The following is a 22,161-nucleotide window of genomic DNA, read 5'->3' on the forward strand; positions in this document are numbered from 1 at the left end:
TTCAAAAGGAGAAATGCAACGAAAAAAAAATGACCAAAGAGAGTTAGAAGTTCGAAGGTTAAAAAAGTCCTTTCTTGTAAAAGAAAAATGGAAAGAAAACCAATTAGTAATATGGCTTCAGACAAGTCTTGCAGGCAAGAGATAACACTGGAGAAGAAGCACTGTGAAGTAATGCTACCCAAATGGGAATACAGAAGGCTTTTATAAAAACATCAGAAGAAAAAACTAGCACTAGGAAGAGAAAGCCATTAAGGAAGAGGGTCTAACTTTAAATTAGCGGTGATTCAGAAATAACTGAGGTAGCTGCTTATTTTAAAAAATCCATCTCCAAAAAGAAAAAATTAAAACTCTGCCAAAAGTTTGTTTGTAAGAAATTACCAGTGAAATTTTTTTTAAAAAAAAATTCCAAGATTTCTCTTGAAATTTAAAGAAAAATAGCAGATGGAAGAGCTTTATAGAGAAACATCAACATAATACTAGCTTTCAGGAAATGCATGAATGATTCTGTATGTTCTTGTCCAACAAATCATTTTTGTTTCTGCCAAAAATAAGTCCTTTAACAACACAAAAATGAAAATATACTGGGAAACAAAAAAAGTCTTTCCCTTGTTTAACTAACAGAAAATAAAAGCAACCTGAGCATTAAAATTAATTGATGTATAAAGACTGCAACTTGTTACATACCACACCTTCAATTAAGTATTTTTTCTTAAGAACTGTTGCTGCCATACATTTTCATAGAGCCTCTGATATTAATTTCATGAGATCTTACTCTGATTAGAATATGGAACCAGCTGATTCCTAGGGCTTGCACAAAGTCCTGATGGAACTGACACATAGCCTTTATAACCAACTGGCAGCTAAATATGTATCAAAGCATTTTGAAACTGCAGCACAAAGAAAAACTATCAGTAAATTTTTTCCCACTATAGGATATTACTCTGAAGAAATATTGTGATAAATGCCTTTCCATTCCTGACACAATAAGCAGGGATTTACAGTTAACACAGTTTTCTTCATGTACTTTATTTGAGTTTTACATACTCAACTACTGCAGGTTAGATTCCCTGTTTCATCCCAACTGAACACAGAATGTATTGATGCCTCCAGGCCATATCTGGATTTCCACAATCTGGGGATAACTGACAATTAATTAAATGTCTTTTGTAATTGAGAGCATCACAAAGGGTTCTTCAGCAATCATTTGGCTATACACAGCAACTAGCAAGCGCTGAAGCATGAAGCTCAGGAAACCACATCACCTCTGCTGAGCTCTTAGACCCCTCTGAACCACCAGCAGCATTGCAGGGATGCTTAGGGCTCTCTGTGCACCTGGGCAACATCCTCTGCAACAAAAGGCCAATCATGTTCCTCTAAAAGAAGGCAAAATGTCCATGCTAAAGCCAAACACAAAAAAAAATACTTGCCTTTTTTTTTCAGTCAACAGCCTATAAAATAATTTGAGAATATCCCCGTTGAGTTGAATGATGATATTGCAGGGTCTGATGTTGCTGGCACACTAACCAGAGCAGAAGGGCAGCCACACAGACATTGTAGTGACCGTTTATTATTCTTGTGCTTGTCATGCTACGAACACTGTTGAGAACAGCAGTCTCCTCAGTACCCTTTTGATATCTTTTATGTACAGTTTCAGCAGTCTCTTTAGAAGACTTTGAGGTGTTGGGAGCTGTACGATAATTCTGCTTTAATACATAATTACTAACACAATTTGCATCCTCCTCATGATGAAGGCCTTTCTCTGCTGTCTCTCTGGAAGCATCCTGCTCCTGGTTCAGCCCAGCCAGCAGGTCACTTTCTGACTGCCCTTTTAACATATACTCATCTGGAAGAACTGCTCAGGAAAATACTAAATTGTTTTGGTGACCTGTAAAGAGTATTTCAAGTGTGCTAATAAAATCCTTTTTGGGAAGCTCTGAATGACAAATACAGGACTGTAGGATTGCATGTAGGGTATGGACCAGAGAGGAAGTGTAGGAGCTGTTTCATCTTTTTCACTGGGACTGAGTAGTAAAATACATATAGCAAAAGTCAAGCTGTTTAAATGCATTAGAGACCCACAACATTTTCATCATACTATTCCACATCTTCTAAAATCATAGCTGTTAAACATAATGGGGTTTATTTTCCTATCAGAAATAGAAAAAGGGAAGAAGAGTAATATTTATGTCTGAGTTTCCTTAAATATATATGGCTTTCTCTGACATGTACATTAATCCACAAACTTCTCTAGAAGAAATTCTCCAGGGTCAAACGAAAAGAGAATGTAATTTGCTAAATTTACAGCTTAAGCATCCAGCTCTTGAATCTCATCATGTGTCATTTGGAAAGAACTGACAACACGTTCGGCATAATTTCTACATTATGACACACTTCTGCAAACAATATTTTGGAAAAACTTTCAAAGGTGAAATAGAAGACAATTAACTGGGAAAGATTCAGTTGTTTAAAGTTCACTCAGGAACATTTCTGTTTGCCTAAAAGATGAATAGTAAACACGCAAAGATTTAACACTGTCCTATGAAAATCTATTTTTATTTATAGCTTTTCAACCTCCACAGTGCAAGCCATCCTGAAATTACTAGTTACATACAATTCTCTTTTTTTTTTAAAATCAAAAGATCCTTATTTATTTTGCTTAAATTCTCCTATTTTTCCTTTTTAGATGGTGCTTATTTCTTGATAACGTGGCTCAGGTTTTCAAATAAAAATCCTATAAAACCAGGTGTGAGATACTTAAGTTGGATTAGTTTTAGGATTTATCTCAGGCTTTTATACCAGCTTTTCATTGCAAATACCAGGAACAAAACCCACAAAGCTGCTACTCAAATATAAGAAAGTATTTTTTTCAGAAACTAGTGGCAGAAATAGGAGAATTTCCTTGCAGCTTTAAGACAGAAAATGCCACATTATTCTGTTCTCCACTGTAGCAGTCATGGCTAGTTAAAGGAAAGGAGCTCTTGTCAAGGAAATAATTATGGTTACCTCAATAAGCATTAGTCAAACCCACTACAGACTGAGGACCAAAATTACATGTGGCATTGCTGACCAGCTACCTTCAGTATTTATTGCCTTTGTGCTGACTTGGACCAAATAGCTGCAGTAAGTCCAAGAATCTGACAAAACACCACCAAACAATCCAAAATTAATAAACTGTCTATCATAAATTTTCTGTGATGTAGGCTGTTTTTACTGCCTACTCTGGAAAGCTGCAGAAATTGGTTCAGAGTTATTTGGGCTCACTTGCCACTGCTCAACAATTCAGTGGCTTGCTGGAATGACACACATACACAAAAGCCCCATTGTCTTAAAGTTTCTAACATTTCCAATCCAATAGATGCATTTCATAAGAAAATACATGGATAATTTTATTGAAAATAAGTTGTTTAACGAATGCTGTTGAAAATCTAGTTAGGATATTAAGTTTCAAAATTTATCTAGAAGGCTCTAAATTATCGTGGTCAACATGTATTACTTTTAATATGCAAAATTATTTTTCCTACATGATTTTGCATTCAGTTTATCCACTTGATATTAATCCATTTCTCAAATGTATGGCTGGTATCATTAATTTAAATTATTAGAAAGATGTACAAAATAAGAGATCCTAAATTTCTTTCTGTACTGAACAAAGGAAAAAGACTTGCAAAATACAACAAATTCAGTTATTTGCTATGCACAGAAAGTTTGGGTCATAAGCAGCACACTGAGTTAACTCTTCACAAAGGGGAATGATTTTAACTCAAAGAAGAAAAAGAATAATTCTTCATGTTAAAAGAACATGGTGATTCCTCTTTCAATAACTTTGATGTACAGAGAAAAACTCCATTTTAGGAAAATCATTCTAAAAACCCTTGAAAGATAACTGCTTCCACTAAGGAATTATCCCTGGGTGACAGGCTGTCACTTCACTTCACTGCAATGCTCTATTAGAATTTATTTTACTTAAAATTAAAATTAAAAAATTACCTTTTTAAAAAAATTCTTCAAAACAGTCATGCTTCATCTTAATATAACCCAAAAGCTAGATGTCTAGCAATGTTCCTAGTACAGCTGACAGAGATAAGGACTTCCAGCTGGGGGTTCAGGAATCACAAAGATTATACACCTTTGCTGATCTCTGGCTTCTCAGAAAGCATTACATATCCTCCAGTCACCGTAGATGAAGACCACTTATTAAATTTTGTCTACTTTAGTATTTAAATCAGTAAATAAATATCTTACAGAAAGATCTAGGCTTGATTTTAAAAAATGAAGCACCTTTATTCTTCATGTTTTCTTCCAAAAGTTCACAATGCTATTAAAATTGTGTGCATTTCTAGTTTGAATCAAAAAAAAAAATCAGCTTTTATCTCCTGGCTATCAGTATGAATCTGTTCACTAATAAACTCTCAGAAGATATGCAACACATAACTTAGTGTGTGTAGTTTCTTTTCCAGAAACTGATTGAATTAATATCCATTTAAAATACCCTAATTTCACTTTTAAATCAGTATACCTAGTGTCTGATCAAAAACTGTTGGGTATTTAAACATAAAAGACACTAGCTTAATATCAATATGATTTGTTTCTAAATAAAATGCTTCGAGGAATGATAAACACCTGTTTTAAAAGTTGTACTTCCCAGGGAAATGCAATTATTTTCAACACTACAGATGTATTTAAAATGCAATAAAGCAATTTTTGCTTTTATGAATTTATATTCACAGCAGTTGATAGGATTAGCAGCCATTTTACATTCTATTCTGCAGTATGAAACATAGTAGAGTGTAATGCATTCAAAAGAAATAAAAGGGAAAATTTAGCACATCAGAAATTAGAGCTAATGAACATAGGTAAGAGATTAAAAGTTTATTTATCTAGGTAAATTTAATTAGGTAACTCTGGTTTTAAAATCTCCTTCAAATAATGTATTTTAGATTGTTTTAAATTATTCAATCCAATAAGCAGGTTTGAACTTATTATAAGTATATTGTATCCTCTTGCAAAAAAAACTTCTGTAGAATTCATTGAGGGTTCCACTCTTTAAATTTACACATCTGATCCTGCTTAAGTTGTTATGACAATCTTTTGTTTACAAAGGAAATCTTTGAAGACTTAGTATTTTAACAATTAGATACAGATGAGATTAGTGCTGTAACTTCAAAAGAAAACAAACTCCTAGCATATTGCTGCACCAAACATTTCCCTGTGTGGTACTGAGGTTGTCACAAGGGGCTCAGGAGGGGCAGGAAGCCTCCACAACAGCACTTGGAGAACAGATTGATGAGGGAGGCCAGTCTTTTTCTCTCTCCATCAAAAGAAGGCTCCTAGGTGACATTGTTAAGCTTTATAAGTAAAGTGTTGATATAAGCAAATGGAGGGAATTTTTTTTCCAAAGGGAGAGGTTAACACACGCTGTGCTCTGCAGCAGGCAGCCTGCAGCACGGGGTATTCCGTGCACTGGCTGGCAGGTTGTCAGCCACGTGGTATTCTTCCCAGCCTTCCCTTCATGCTCTCTCCCTTTGAACACAGTCTTTAGCCAGCCTACAGTGTTCAAAGTCTATTTCTCTGTCAAGGAAAATGAAAGGCTCCCATGTTTTTTAACCTGCACAGCTTTAGAGACATCCTTCTTTTAATTTTAATCATAGATAACCCATGACCAGTTTTCATCTGGATCCCAGCTGTCTTTAACCACTCATTATCCAGTCACCTTGCAATGCAATTACAATTCCAAAATGGATTGAACATCGCTGCTTTCCCAGAGGCCCAGGACACAGCAGCACTGTTTTGCTCAAAGAGCAGCACATTGCAAAGAAAAGAGTCAAAACCTTTGAATTTTCCTCTTGTGCACTATAAGTAGCACTACAGCCTGAGCAGCAAAGTGTACTCACACTTTAGATGTTTAGTTTAACCTAAATTTATTCTTCCTTTCACTTAACTATTTTTCCACCTGTCAACTAGGAAAAATTGCAAGTGTACAAAACAACAGTTTATTTAACCCCTTTCTCCTAACATCTCATGAATGTAAAAAGTCCATCATGATGGGGGTCTCCATTTTTACCTATTTCTCATTCTTCTCCTGAAGTTGCCAAATTCATATTTTATTTGAAGTAAACTTATATCTAATCAATCCAAGGCAAAGGATTTCTATAGTGTTATAAATTAATTGCTTTCCATGAAAAGGTTAATTGGAATGTTCTTATAATTCATGTTTAGTTTTACAAGCATGCAACTACCTCAGTCTAGAATGCAACTATTATAAAAACAGTTCTTTAAAAATGACTTAACCAAGAAATAAGTATCTCTCAGGCGATTTAGAACAAAAGACTGCTTAGGAATCATGAGCTGCTTTATCTCCAATAATAAATCATCAAAATCCATATTTTTATATCCAGTTTTATGAGGCTTCTGTCTAAAATACCGTGCGCTTGTTAATGTTACAACTGTAATATCAACTGCTGCTCTTTTATTACAAATTTCAATATGATTTTTTAAAAAATAGCCATGCAGGAGAATCAAATGACAATATTTGTTTCCTCCAGCCATGAAACGAATCAAGACATTTTAAAAAAATTAATTCATTCTTGACTTCAGGAATCAAGTAGGTGTCACATGGGAGATTCAAGTTCTTGAGTTTTACATTTGAGCCTGGGGTATTTTGGTTAATGATTTAAATCACACTACCCATTTTTATTCTAACACAAATTGGCAGTACAGTAGTCTTTGCTGATAACAATGAAGTACAGTGGTGGACCAAAATATTGCTGCTGCTGAAACTGTAAGCTTAGTCTTGGAAAACTTTTATTAAATACATTGATACTCTCTTCAGAAGTAGATTGCAATCAAAATAAACCGTCTACATTTCGCCTGAAGTGAAGTATTAGAAACCTGTTAATAAAAGATAAAGCCCTACCTCACTTCATATAATTTTGAAGTATTAAACCAAATTTTGAAATAAGCAGAAATGCCAACAGACTCACTAAAACTTAGCCCCACACCATCCAGATTTAAAAAGTACATTTACGAGAATATTATATGTGTCATCTGCAAAGAGCCAGCCTTTGGTTCAATGAACCTACAGCAAACTGTGCTCAGCTCATTCAGCATTGCATGAGAATGTAGTTTTCTTGTATTCCTGTGGAAGTTTAAATATTTATTTCTAATAATTCCTTTCTAACCTAAACTGAAACTACTTGTCCCTCCTTTATCCACTTAATAAAAACTTTAAAAAGAGAAAACTTAATTTGTCATTTGCAGCCTGGTCTTGTTTTAAGGTAAACATCTGCTATTCACATTTGCCTTTTTTGAGTGTGTATTTCTTATGTAAGCTGGGTGCAAAAAATGTGTCTTGCAGACATGATGTTGCAGGATCATGACACTGTAACATACTAACAACAGCATGGTAACAATGCAGTTTGTTTATGTCACTGATATGAATATAGTATCTGAACCTAAAACCACACAGCTGCTAAATGTTTCCATGTTTTGGTTTGTGGTTCCATGGGCAATTACAGTAGATGCTTAAAGCAAGTAAGGAAGCGTAAACTTCACAAAATTAGATCAAAGTCTAGTTGCTTTGCCTATTTTATGTTGTCCAAATCCTTACTTTGGAAAGCATGACCAGAAACAAACTGTACTAATTCAAATACCATTATTTCTAAATTAATAATGCTTTACAAAATCATGTTACTGAAAAATTTATTTCTCATTATGCTTTTGAAAATAAGGAATTCATCCTCAAAGAGTTCTGAATACTTAACAACATAATGAACCAAAACTCCAGGAGTGCTCCTTTTGACAAAATTATTCTGACCTTCATGCATGGATACACACATATTTATGCTTCAGGTACTTAAATTTAGCATCCATACTTTGCAGGAACGATAAAAGCTAAGATAGGCATTGAAATAGTTACTTCTAACCAGTAACTTTCTTGACAGCCTAGCAGATGCTAAGATGAGCAAAGATTTACACCAGAGACTATGAAAATGCAGGATCATTTGAGAAAAATAAAAAAGTAAATGGTGGGAAATGTTAACAACAACAGCTGTGAAAAGAAATTAGAGAATATTAAAAGTATAGAAGAGAACAATAATAGTAAAAACACTTTAAAATTTAAATTGCTTCAGAAGAGAGATTCCATAATTATGGCTTCTATAGATATTTGAATAGTAATTTCAAAATCAGTGAGGTATAGATACTTAAAATTTTTCCAGTATCCTAAGAACTTACTAATACTGTAAAGTCACAACCAAGAGAATGATAGCAGATCACACAATTATATGCACCATGCTGACTTTAAGGCCTACAATGACTTTTTAGATTGTGAGCAGAGTAACAGTCACAGGCACACTGAGTGGTGAAGGCAGATGCAAAGACATTGGAAGCCTTCCTACACAGTGAAGTTTTACAGCAAAACTTACTTTTGCCCAAGAAAGCCTTAGGTAGCAAGAAGGTATATCTGTTTCTGTGTTGTATTATTTATTATTTCGTATCTGTGGATATTTGTATTTATTGCCATAAACACAGGTACCCTATGTTGGAGAGATCTGACATATTGGCAGACAAAGGAAAGGGTAGAGGGCTGAATATGTGCACACAGGGAATAGTTAAATACTGTGGCACATACATTTCTTTTATCCACAGTAAATCCTGCTCTGCAACCAGAAGCAGCAAACTGAACTGGTAATAGTTGCACCTTGGCAGAAAAATGGTCACACCAACACCAAACTGCAGAGACACACAACAGAAAACAGTACTAATAAAGTGACGAAACACAAATCACACAGAATTACCTGGATAGAAAGACAAAACGTAAAGTATGCCCCTCCATTTAGCAACATCCCAATGGGATAAATTCCAAATGACAGCAGAAATTTCAATATGCTTCTAGAACTGTACAGTATGAGAACAGGCTTTGTACTCGATTTGGATTTCAAGTTACTGTTCATGATATCTCAGCCTCTTCTGATACAACCAACCCTATGAAACAGAGCTCCCAGTTCAATGCCTATTGATCTCTAGAAAAGTTCCTTTTTCAAAAGCACAGTACTCCAACTCAAGGCTCATCTACTCAGACAAACACCAGAAGAAAACTTACAGTCATTCATGCAGGAGGTTAGCTAATAAACTACAGGCAAAATCTGGAATTATTTTATTATAATTAATAATGTATTATGGTGATTACTGTTTGGCTGAGAAAAAACAGGCAAGGCTGAGCTAGTCTGAGATAACTGCCAAATCTTCTGCACATGTGGCAGATGGTGGAAGCATTTGGGAGAGTCCTTATGCATAAGAACTCTGTATTACATGGGCTTAGATTCAATGCAACAGCGAAGTAGCTGAAGTGGGTCATGATAGAAGCACACTAAGCAGCATAAACTTTAAAGCCTTGGGTTTCATCCAAAGAAAATGTGAAAAAGAAAGAATATTGCATTCAAGGGATGTGAGAGGAAAGTGGTTGTACAACCTATATTGACTGATGAAGGTGAAGAAAACTGTGGCTTATGACAGACTGCACTAAATTCTGCAGGTATAGGAAGTGGAAGGACAGTGTTTGAACTCTGTGGAGCTATGCCTTCTAATAGTTAAACTTCCTTAACAGTTTTCATGAACATTGCAGGGTGGTTTGGAAACCTTACAACTTACATTGCAACGACCTTATTCTTCCGAAGAACATAATTCATTTTGTGTTTATATCTAATCTCTTTTGGCTCATCTTACTTTGAAAAAGGCTTTGAACTCCAAGAATGTTCCTCAAATACTCCCTCTACAAGTCCCAGGAGGCAAATGCTAAAGCATAGAGGAAGTAGAAAAGACATGTAATACCACTGAGAATTCTCTTAGCCATATTCCATGTAATACCCGATGCAGAAAATCCATCTTCCTCTGATTAATTTCTTATGGTAACTGAATCAAGGCAAATTGGAAGGAACAGGCATTTATTTAAAAAAAAAAAAAAAAAGTGTCCAAATTAAAAGAAAAAAAACCCTAACAAAAAGAAATCCACCACCAAACAAACAAAAAAACCCACCCAACCAAATAAACAATACCCAATGAAACAACTGTTGACATATGATGCTGCCGTGTCCTTTCAGCCTTTACAATTTTTTCCGAGAACAAGAAAATTTGCTGTACTACTTTCTGCACTGATGTGTTTTATGGAGCAGTATGCAAGCAACATTTAAGCCTTGACTTATGTTGACTTCATGAGTTTAACTTTTATGAAGTTGTTCAAAGAGCAATTTAATGGGGATGAGCTCTCTCACACTAGGTTTCCAACATGGAAATCCTTCAATCCTTTGCTTTTTGGCAAGATGTGGAGATAGAGGTGTTATCTGAACCAATTTAGTGTCACTATACTGGGGACCTGCTTGTCTTTTTAGATGATCCAGGAAATGAGAATTGGTCTCAAAGTATAAATTTACCAGAAATGGCATTACCCTTAGAGATATCAGCCCACATCTCTAAAGAATATTGTACTGCCAGCTCACAAAGAAAATGTTTTAAGATATAAGCAAAAGCTATAACTTAAATTTTCAGAGAAAACCCAGGTTGAGTTTCCATGAACATGGGATTGCTGTCAGCAAAAGTTGCTGCCTCTAGTAATGGACAAATAATCAAAACTTCTCTCTCGCTTGCTAATGTAAATCAGATATTTGCAGCATATAATTTCTTTTCTGCCCAAAAAGAGATGCCAGCAGAGTCCTTTACAACAGAATGGCAAGGGCAGATCATGCCAATTATGAAAAAGGTTTATGATACCACATGATACCACAGAGAAAATGTGTATGTCCTTCACATATCTGCAGGGGTGACAGTGAGGAGAATAATCCTCTTTCACAGAAGTTCACCATCTCACTGAAAAGGCATGCCTTGAAGCTGTGACACAAACCCTATTACTTTTTTGTTCAGAGTAAACAACAAATATTGCAAAAGGCTATGTGATGCTATCAGATGAAATCTAAGGTACCCACACTGTTGTGAAGGACCAAAACTTTCCCTGCCAAAGTCTCAGCAATCTCTATTGCTTTTTCCCCCTGATTTCACCTCATAAATGTGAAAATATTCTTTAAGATCATCACAAATAATTTTTTTCTACCTACCCTAGGTTTTTTTTTTTAATCAATTTTGGTAAGCATGTGTTATCATCAGCACACACAAACAATCTTTTGGTTTTTCAAGGAATACCATATGCTTATACATAAAAAACCCTCCACCTTATGTCCATGAAGAATGATTAAGTTTGTAAAAATAAAGTATTGAAAGATCATGGAATGCTAGAATTGTCTGAATAGCCATAATTCAAATACCTCATGCCTGTGCATTATGACAAACCTTTTTATTAAATATTAACATAGTATGTTGCATGAAACCTCATTTAGAGAGTCTAAAAGAACATAGGAATCCAGCTTGCTTTCTTTGTGTAAGGGAAAGCAGTCATTACTTGAAGTAAGTTCTACTTCACATTTGTAGATGACACACTCCCTGCAAAATATATACTTACCTGCACACTGTACAGAACAAACAAATATCTATATTAAGACAAATAAGCACCCAGTGTTTGAGTGGCATCTAGAGCTTAAAGAATACTAAGAAAAAGTAAAAAATCCCTTATTTTTGACTTTTTTTTTCTTCCGCAGGGGAAATCTGTGTGGTTTGAAACCTTAGTGTGAATATTGCATGGTGGGAAGAGCTCTAATAACTTCACTCCCAAGGGAAAAAAGAGACGCATACAAAAAAGTGGGCACTAGTGACACTCTCTAATTACATGACTGCCAGCCTCTAAATTTTCCACCCTCTCTCTCAGTTTGAGCATAAGGATTCTGTTCTCACATACAGAGCTCCACAAACGTCCCTCCTGCCCACATCTCATTTCTCATTTTCTCCTTCTGTTACTGCCTGAGTTCTATGCAAATTATTTTCTTAAAAGCCTACTGTACACTTTCTCTGGTCTTTGCATCACGTCAATGCTTGCATTCCAAAGAACCTATCCATGTTCTTTTGAATTTATATTTAAAGTAGTTTTTTTCTGCAAGGTCAACAAATGCTCTGATGTCAGCTAAAGCAACATTCTTTTTTAAGTAACTGGTTTCCTAGGTGAAAATTATGTCCTTTATCTTGATGCATTACTTGCACTGTTTGACCAATGCAGACTACTCCTGACTTACGTCACAGGCATATTTTCATCAGAAAATGTGAAAAGTAAAAACTATATCATACCTAGGTAAATATCCTAGAACTTCTTCAACTAATTTGCCAGGTTTATAAAACCAGAACCACTCCATGAACATTTTTGTCTTTTGTGATTCAACACTTTTTTTTTTCCAAAAAGAAAATTAATTTTAAAACAAGGGCATTCAAATCAACCCCATAACATTTTAGACTGCCAAATTTCACAGCTGTTTCTTATCTCTGTGATGGTCTGACCAAAACCTCGGAGCTGTCAGCTCCAAGTTCTGCAAAAACTGGATTATGAATTTTTATTTCCCAGATGTGGACACAAGCCACCAATATGAATGTACTTTAAGCTCAAGGAAAAGAAACAGACATGTTTTTATGCTCCCACCCATATATAAGGGCAAGATGGAGTTGTTTGTTTTTTCACACTGTACAAACAATGGAACAGAACCCCAATTCTCACTTCTCACTACTTGCCGGTACTGCCTTCTTATGATACTTACAAACGGCAAAACAGGTGGACAAGGCCATAGTTCTAGTTCCAGCCAAATCCAAATGCATGTTTTGAACCATGTCACCAGGCACACACAAGCTGTCTGCTACCCAAAGACCATGTGAATTTTCCCTTTGCTCCTCAACTGATAAGGCAACCTGTAAAAATCACGCCCCATTTCAGAAGTTCAAGATTGCAAATAAGGTCTCAGCTTCTCAATATTTTCTCTTACAACAAAAAGTTCTTCCTGAGTCTCTTCCCATGTGAGAACTTTGCTTTTCTCCCCACTCACTGTGGTATTTGCTATTTTGGCGCTCAGAAACTTCACAGCCTCGGAAGCTTTCTTCCTATTCCAATTCCTTATGTGATATTTTAGCTAGTATGAAGGACACACAATATTTATAGAGCTTAGATAGGTTTTTACTTAGCCAAGCACTGTTACCTGTCAGCATCCACAGTCACATCGTGAACCCCTCTTTGGATGACGTCTCGAGAGGCAGCAAGGTCTGGTATTCGGTTCAGACTTCTTGTATATAGGTTGAGTCCTCCATCTGTCATGTACCTGAAAATAAATTTGTGGTCAATCAGTGGGAAATGCAGCCATCTGGCAATGTGTTTCACTCTAAAGTCAATGGTCTGTGAAATTCAAATGTTTAAGGTACAGGTTGTCTGATTAGATGGTAGACTTATACTAAATATTCCCACTTTATGTGCCCGGCACAGGGAGATTGAGTATCTATCTGCCTGTTTTCTGGGATCAGTTGCCTTTTTCTGTGATGGCTTTCAGGCCAACCTCTTTTAGTAAAATATTTTTAGACTGAAGCCCTCAAGTATGTTCAAAAGCACAATTTAAATACTGTGGTTTTTCCAAAAAATAGTGCCAGGTGCAAGAAACAGCACTCCAGCTAAAAAAAAAAGAAAAAAAAAAGAAAAAAAAAAAGAAAAAATAATTAGTAGCATTTATCCACATGGCAACAGAGGTTAGGAACCCAAATTCATAGTCCCTGTTCAGATGCAATTATTCAGATATGAAAGAGATGTTCACTGAAGACCTTACAATGATATTTAGGAATATTTTTTATGTATGTTCCTTTTACTTGATTCTCAGCACTTCACATTATAATGAATGTCCAATGAACGAAACAGTGAGTATAGTGTTGTTTACTCACTTGAGAACCATTAGAAATTTATGAATTAAAAGTACCAGCAATAATTTCTGGAATGTCTACCTACAGTTTGGTTGTGTCTCTGAGAGGTCTTGGCACTTATAATGGAACAGCATCACAAGCCTGTCTTACCCCCAAGACCTCTCCATTACATTCCCAAAAGACCTTTTTTTACACTATCTTCCCTCTTTGGCTCTTGTTTTTCCTGTTTCCGTTTTGTATTTTCTGATAATATACCAACACAGTTAGCATAAATTTATTTGTGAAGGACCATGCATGTGTATGGCACTGAACATGGAAGCATACATACTCAGAAAAAAAATTCTGTACCTCATTGAACCTACTCAAAATAAAATACAGACTTACTGAAATAGGCATAGTCCCAATGATAGGTTGATGGCTAAAGTGATCTTCCAGAGTTTACTCACGATTCAGTCTTTCACACAAGCTCTCCTTGAGCCATGAAATGGTGCCACACAAACCCACCTTTCAGTCTAAGCATGTGTGCAAGCACACAAACATTTAACTTCAGTAACTACACAGAATCCCAGGCACCAACCAAGGCACACACACATGGCTGCTGCTCCAGCTGCTCTGCTGGCCTTCTCCCTGTGGCTCCTCCTGGGAGCAGATTTAATTGAAATCATGTGTGACAGAGACCTGAGGGCCAGTACAGCAGTCTGGGAGCACCTGCCTGCGCCTCTCTCCACGCGGGTCAGGAGGGTTGAACAGCTCAGGCCTTGAGAACAAAGCTGCAGTGGTGGAGCTCTGTGTGGCAGCTCCAGTTGGAGAAGGCATCATGTTCTGGGTGCCGTATGGATGAAGACAACCTCAAGTGCATTAAAACACAAAGGGTTCCTTTGATTATTCTCAACAAAACTCTGAGGCATGTAATGCATGGGGTAAAATTTGGCCAGCAGTTGGGCAAAATATTTCTGAAGCCTTGGTATCTAGAGTTTGGAGAAGGTAACTTCACATTTGTTTTCAAAGGTAAATTAACAGTCACATTTACATACTATATTCATCTTTTTATAAAACAAAAAACTCAGACTTGTTTTATAGATTATTTAGCTTGCCTTGAATTATCCAGTAGATTCCACAGCTTTAGAATTGCATATTCAGTTTAGCTGTGGCTTGAATGCAATCCAGACTATAGGAGTTCTTTTCCTGCATAAGTAAGGAGAGACTTAACAAGTGCAACAATCCTTCCTTGTACTAACTTCTAATTACCACTGCATTTTTCCCAAAGTGTTTAAAGTAATTAAACTGATAATGGAAGAGGCATAGAGGAGATAAGACTTTACATGCCTGAGTGAATCCTGAAATTTCAGAGCTTATCAACTTGTTTTTAACATTTACTGCACCTAAAAATGTTAACTGAGCACAGAGCAACTTACTATCTATTGAGTTATCCTTATTTCAGATGCAAAGAAAAGTCACATAAGATGACTATATTCACCCTTTAATGTGATAAGCTAATTAATACAACTCATGAGGCACTGCAAAGGATTCCCCCCCCCTTTTTTTTTAATAAAATCATGCATCTGTCAAAGGCAGCATTAATATTTCCTTTATGATAAGAGGTCCTCAGATATTAAAGTATCATATTTTCCATATGTATTTTCCCTTTTCTAGAACATATAAATATGGCATCCTACTTGACAGTCATTAATGCTGTGTTGTGGACAGTGCTGTCAGCAGCCCTCCATACACAGATCACTGAAATAGTAAACCAGGGAGATACAGAAATATGCTTTCTTTAAAATGATCAATGCTTTTTCTAGAGATCTGTCTTTGGATGGTGCTTGAGATGAGACACTACCCTAGAGAGAGCTTTGATCACAGACTTAGATTTGCCTTTAGGAATAGATCATACTCAATTTCATCACCCACTATTCTCTAATCACAGCTATACTTCAAACTAAGAGATTAGACTGACAGCAGGAATTCTAAAATTAAAGAGTGAAGCAGTGTGGTGTGACATGACCAGGTATTCTATGGAACTTCTATTCAACACAGGGTTACACCAGTCAGCAAGCAGCCTTGAGATGCCAATAGCAGCACTCAGTAGTAACTTGAGTAAAACTGTAACATGGCTGCTCTTTTTTAATGATGTTCTAGGAGTTCTAACATTCACAGGACAGAAGTGACTTGTGTTTCTAGACTGATATAAAAATTGTTGAATTTGAAACACAGGGAATGCAGTACCTCAAAGTACCTCAAATTGCAGTACCCCAATTGACTGAGCAAACAAAAGCAAAAACTGTGATTCCCCCTCCTGGATATACTAAGAGAGTAACTGGTGTAGTCTTTTATTAAAATATATTGCTGCTGCTCAAATGATATGCACATTTCAAAACCTGCAATAAAGGCCCATTACAACGACTATGCTAGACAGTATCTGAAGTGGAAACAGAGAAATTCAGTGCTGTCAACAACTGCTTTTCATCAGCTGCATCCAATGCCATACCTATCATCTCAAACAAAACATAAAAATACCAAAAGAAGACTCATCCCAGAGAAAGGAATGCAAAATGATGGTTCACAGGACAACCGAAAATTTTCAGTAAGTAGTATTGGAACTCAAAGTTCACAGCAAAGTCATTTTGATGTTAAAGGAGAATAACAGACTCTGAAGGTAGCTGAGAGTATCACTATCAGATTAGAGGTTTGGTTTTTTAATATGTGCATACATATTTAAATATTGCAACTCTAATGCAACTTCTACATGTGTGCTAAATTTTTTTAGAAAAATCCTTTGACACCTACCAATTGTGCATTAGCTCAAAACAGGGAAAAATGCTGCTTACCCGCTGTTGATGTCATCAGTCCTCAGGCTTTTCCCCAGAATGTCTCCGTCACTCATGTAGCCACCAACGTCCGCCTCAGAGGATATGTCCAAATCTCCACCTCCTTTCTCACTCATGTCAATCTGTGAGATATTTCCAAGGCGGGAAACAGCTGCTCGGCGAAGCGGGGTGGTGTACATGAACCGAGAAGGGTCTGTGTGTATGAAGCGGCTTGCGCTGCTGCGAGGGTAGCCAGCGCCCAAGGACGGAGCATCTCCTGCCTGCAGCCGAGGACTGGCCTGCCCCAGCCTCCAAGTCACAGGGGTCGATCGGCTGGATAGGCTTGGTATGCTTCTCCCATTCACCTCAGTTGTCACAGTACTGTCAAAAGTTGTCTCCAATGTGCTGCCAAACAGAATGGAGAAGTCAGTGAACTGTGCTTTCCATGTTCCTGAGAAAGCCAGAAACGTGAATGCCGGAGGAAAGTATATTTGTTTCTAAAAATTCTCTGTGTGTATGTGCGTTCACCATATGCACACATGTGCTTGTATATGCTCTCAGTACTGAGGCCAGTTCTGTTTAATATCTTTATGAATGACCTGGATGAGGAGATTGAGTGCCCCCTCAGTCACTTCGCCGATGATGGCAAGTTGGGCAGGACTGTTGATCTGCTGGAGGGCAGGAAGGCTCTGCAGAGGGATCTGGGCAGGCTGGAGCTATGGGCCAAGGCCAGCTGGATGTGGTTCAGCAAGGCCAGTGCTGGGTCCTGCACTTGGGTCACAACAACCCCGTGCACTGCTACAGGCTGGGGACAGAGTGGCTGGAAACTGCCCAAGGGATGAGGTAGCTGGGGATGCTGGTGACAGTGGCTGAACATGAAGCCAGCGTGTGCCCAGGTGGCCGAGGAGGCCAATGGCATCCTGGCCTGGATCAGCAATAGTGTGACCTGCAGAAGCAGGGAAATTGTAATTCCCTTCTACTCGGCACTGGTGAGGCCACACCTCAAATCCTGTGTCCAGTTCTGGGCTCCTCAGTACCAGAAAGACACCGAGCATGTCCAGAGAAGGGTAACAGAGCTAGTGAAGTGTCTGGAGCACAAGTGTAATGAGGAGTGGCTGAGGGAGTGGCCTGGAGAAAAGGAGGCTCAGGGGAGACCTTATCACTCTCTACAACTACCTGAAAGCAGGTTGCAGTCAGATGGGAGTTGGCCTCTTCCCTAGATAAGTGATAAGACAAGAGGAAATGGCCTCAAGTTGTGACAGGGGAGGTTTAGAATAGGTAAGAGGAAAAGTTTCTTCATGAATAGGGTCGTCAAGCACTGGAACAGGCTGTCCAGGGAAGAGGTGGAGTCACCATTACTGGAAGTCTATACAAGACTTGTAGATGTGGCACTTTGGGACAAGGTTAATTGGTGGACTTGGCAGTGCTGGGCTAATAGTTGGACTTGGTGATCTTACAGGTCTTTTCCAACCTAAACAATTTTATGATTCCTTGATTCTGTAACCTCCACTTGTGGGAATGGTGCCAAACACCTGGTCTTAACTAAAATTAGAACAAGAGAATATTGACCCTAGAGGCTTTGCTAATCTGTGCACGTGATTGAAGGTGCTGTGGGAAAACTATTTTGGTTGAAAATGCGCCATAAAATTGTGTGACTTAGTGTGATTGAAAATAATCATATGCATGGAATGCCTGAGACATGTTTTGTGTGTTACAAGATTAGCAGACAACCTAGGGACCAACCAGAAGGAGGTGGTTTATCTGTAACAAAATTAAAAGGGAGCTCATGTGGGAAGAAAAGGGAAGGAGAGGATAAAACCAACACCTGGAGAGCTCAAAACTATAAGACTATTACAGTGTCTTTTTCCCATCGCTGACATATTTATTTTTTACATTTAGATTTTCCCTTGCATTTGATCTAATCCCCAACATCTACTTATAAAATTAACTAAAATAAATTTTATTGGCTTCTAAATAAATGTGTATGAAACTATAACTGTCTTTGTGAATGACTGCATAAGACATTTTGACAGTACAGTGTATTAAAGTCTCATGTAAGTTGCTAAGGCAGTTTAGTGTCATAGTTAATTTTTCTTTGCAAGTCCCTCATTCATTCAGAAACTAGTAATACTCTCTCATGCTCCATATTTTTTAGTAGTCTACACAAAACCAGTATACCTGTGGCTTATCTGGGTCCCTCTAAGGCTGGACATGGTTTCTTCCAAATTCTGTCTCAGATCTGCAATATTCTTGACGGTTCTCATTCTCCTTGTTTCAGGGTCTTCCCCTGGAAGAAAACAGCAAAACCAGCATACACTTTAGCATGTGAGTTTATAAGGTTGAATAAAGTGCACACATGTATCCACAGCTGAGAACGTACATATATGATTGTAAATAGGGCTGTCACTTAAATCTTTTAAAAAATAAAACTCCATTTTTTCATTAATAAAACACATACACTTATAAATAACACATAGTATGTAAAAAATCCCAAAGTATTTCTGATAAGGCCCAAATCTATTAATGAAGCTTTTATTTACAGTGTTGGGATTTTTTTGCTCTGTAATCAAGGCATGATGCAGCCCCAGACCACTTGATACATTATAAAGTCCCTTTTTAGTCCTTGACATTTTACATAACTCAGTAGGAAAAAAAGCCACAGTAAATCTGTGTCTGGAAAAGACTGGGATGACTCTTAGAACAACTCTTCAATATTCACTTAACACCCAGGCTATTTCAAAGTACTTCTTAAGTAAGGCACTTAATAAAACTGCTTTTCTGGACTGTAATGCTTCCCTGGAGAGGGACATTATTCTTCAATGGGATAAATATAATATGCTTCTTGGGATACAAATCTGAACACTCTAAGCACATGCACCATTTATACAAGTACAGGTTTCAACAGCCTTCAGGATCCATTGTGAAAAGCTACTCTCATATCTCAGATATTGAAGCTTTCAGAACTTCACCTGGAATGTCCTGAACAATATTTACTTCATGCAGTTAAAAATAAATTTAGAAAAGGAGAGAAGTTATATATGATATGTTAAAAAAGAGAAACATAACAAACATCAAAGAAGCCTCCAGTCATCATACACAAAGAAACAGAAATGCAGGTTTTCTAGCAAATTCATAGATCAAGAAAGTTTAATTTGTTTTACTTTTGAACAATAAGAGAATTTCAAAAGAAATTCTGTGACAAAAATCTCTGATTTGTTTAAGGCTAGTGTTCTACTTCTGCTCATGTCCTGTATCTGTTGCTTGTAAAAAGGCTGGCAAGAAGCAAGGGTATTAGAGTTATGTGTAAAATGCTGAACTTGGAGTGCAAATCATTCCTTTTTGATTCTATCAATTAGAAATTTCACATCATACCTCACAGACCTTCTGCAGTCATGTCCTATTGCCCGAACACTTTGTAGTCTGTTAAGAAAAATCTCAAGTCCTGACATTAAATGGAAATAAATTATTTCATATATATAGCATATAAGCTTTAATTCTTCCTGAATAGGCAAATGATGCTTTAAACTAGCCAACATAACCTGCAGTTGTGGCTTAATGTCAAAACAGCTTTCACAGCAATGCCATTCTGAAGTTTTCCCATCTAATTTGCCCTGGTTGTGTATTCTGTCCTCTTTGCTGCAGCCAAACAGTTCTTTGGGAAATTATGTTTGCCTATTTTATCACTCACAAAAAATTCTTCACTGCCTTAATGATACTAATGTCTGTAAATGTCTAGTTTGGCAGTGGGATCAACACCTGGGCAGGATGGAAACAAGTGGTGGGGATACAGGCCCTGCACTGCTGCCAGACTCTCTCTTCTCAAGCCACACCCCAAGGTTATGTCTGTTCACGGTATTTAGTTCCATAAAATAAACCTGTGTACATTTTTTACATGTAGTGCCTTGCAGGAAGCAAATATTCACAGTCGCTGAAATTGCAGCTGCTCCTGTGTTTCGAGCTAGGCGTGTTTGATTAAGCACAGGCAATCCATGGACGCATGGATGCCACCAACTCTTTGCAGAAGTTTCTGTACCACCCTGGAGATTCCTGTGGGGCAGAAGGGCTCATGGGCAGGCTAAGCTGAAGACATTTACATCCTGTTAGACTGTTTTTTAAAGCCCAGGCAATTTCCAGGCACACTGTCCATGCATGCCTCCAGCCAGTTGTCTGTGGTACACTCAGTTCCTCACTGTCACTGCCCTTTGCCTTCCCCACGCTGCCAAATGAATTCAAATTGACTTCCAGGAGCACATTATATTCCTGCTACCATACCATAATATAGGGAAGATCCAGGAAATGTTACCTGCCCTGCCTTGAATAAGAGGTGAAAGGCTAGTTTTGGTATAAGCTACATATATTTACACAGAAATACAAATTCAGGAGTCTATTCAGGCAGAACTGAAGGCAAAGCCATATTTTACCTCTATATTTATTTGAGGAACTGAATACAACTCATATTTTACAGTGACCTTGCCCTTTTCCTTCCTTGTTTATATTTGTCAGTTGTCCTTTGCTGTATGTTAACATTGCAAATTCTTGCAGCAAAAATGACAGCAACTGTCTTTTTTAATATGTATTGCACAGTAAATGGCATAACAAAGCCTTGAGGTATAATTGCAATACATCAAATAAAAAGGTACATATATGGCAAGCTGCCAAAATATATTTTCACAGTGAAGAATACTTTGCTTTCAGACAAATTATACCGTAAAATTGGTGTTATCTTATCCTGCAGAGGTGAAAAGCTTGAGATCTAATCTCTTTTGCTCTCTCAGTCCAAAACACATCACAAGTTTTAACGAAAAAAAGTTTAAACTGAAGTTTTATTATATTAAAACACTACACAGTACTATTTAAAAAAATTCACACTAACTTTTGGAGTGGTTTAAAAGAATTTTTTTCTTTCCATCATTCTCCAAAGGCCGTATCACTGGAATCTTCCCGTACCATGGATGAACAAGTCAGAAAGTATAAATAGTTGAACATGACAGTGAAGAAATTTTCTGCACTGAGTACAAGATCCTATGTTTTCATGACAGCACTGACTCCCCATCCACATCAATCCTCCGTCTGTAAAGAGGACCACAGGGATGATGAATATGTTTATTTTTCTGAAAACTAGCTACCCCATGCCTGCTAGTGGAGACACTATGGTGCTTATTGCATCAGGATTGGGTTCAAAGGGATCCCAGACTCCTCTGGGTACTGGTTCCTATAATATGGCACACTGACATCATGGAGTCTGACTATATTTGCTGGACCTAAGATATCAGAAAACCTCCCTGTCTTGTTATCTCAAGTGATTCTGGTTTGTACACGAATTAAAACCCATTCTGTTTCACATATGGTAAGAATGGGATAAGACTAAAACCAGGATAACCTGAAACTTTCTGACAGAATTCTGTTCCTCTTACAAGAAAGGCCATTTGCTCCAATCATTTGTAGCTTCATCACTTATATTAAACATGAATATTCCAAAAGATTGTCCCCACAGTGAATCATTATTCCTTCAGTAAGTTTCTGGAAAACACAT

General features: G+C 37.2%; 1 protein-coding gene across 1 annotated transcript in view; it reads right to left on the minus strand.

The window, feature by feature from the left end:
* The window catches only part of NAV3 (neuron navigator 3), a 267,877-nt gene that overhangs the window by 91,274 nt on the left and 154,442 nt on the right, over positions 1–22,161 (minus strand). The window contains exons 10-12 of the mRNA XM_063396422.1: positions 18,807–18,915; positions 16,650–17,033; positions 13,116–13,235 (exon numbers count right to left, since the gene is read on the minus strand). Of these exons, the coding sequence (XP_063252492.1) occupies positions 13,116–13,235; positions 16,650–17,033; positions 18,807–18,915 (613 nt within the window). The remainder of the gene's footprint in view (positions 1–13,115; positions 13,236–16,649; positions 17,034–18,806; positions 18,916–22,161) is intronic.

Source organism: Prinia subflava, chromosome 4 (genome assembly GCF_021018805.1).
Source record: "Prinia subflava isolate CZ2003 ecotype Zambia chromosome 4, Cam_Psub_1.2, whole genome shotgun sequence".
Classification (NCBI taxonomy): Eukaryota; Metazoa; Chordata; class Aves; order Passeriformes; family Cisticolidae; genus Prinia; species Prinia subflava.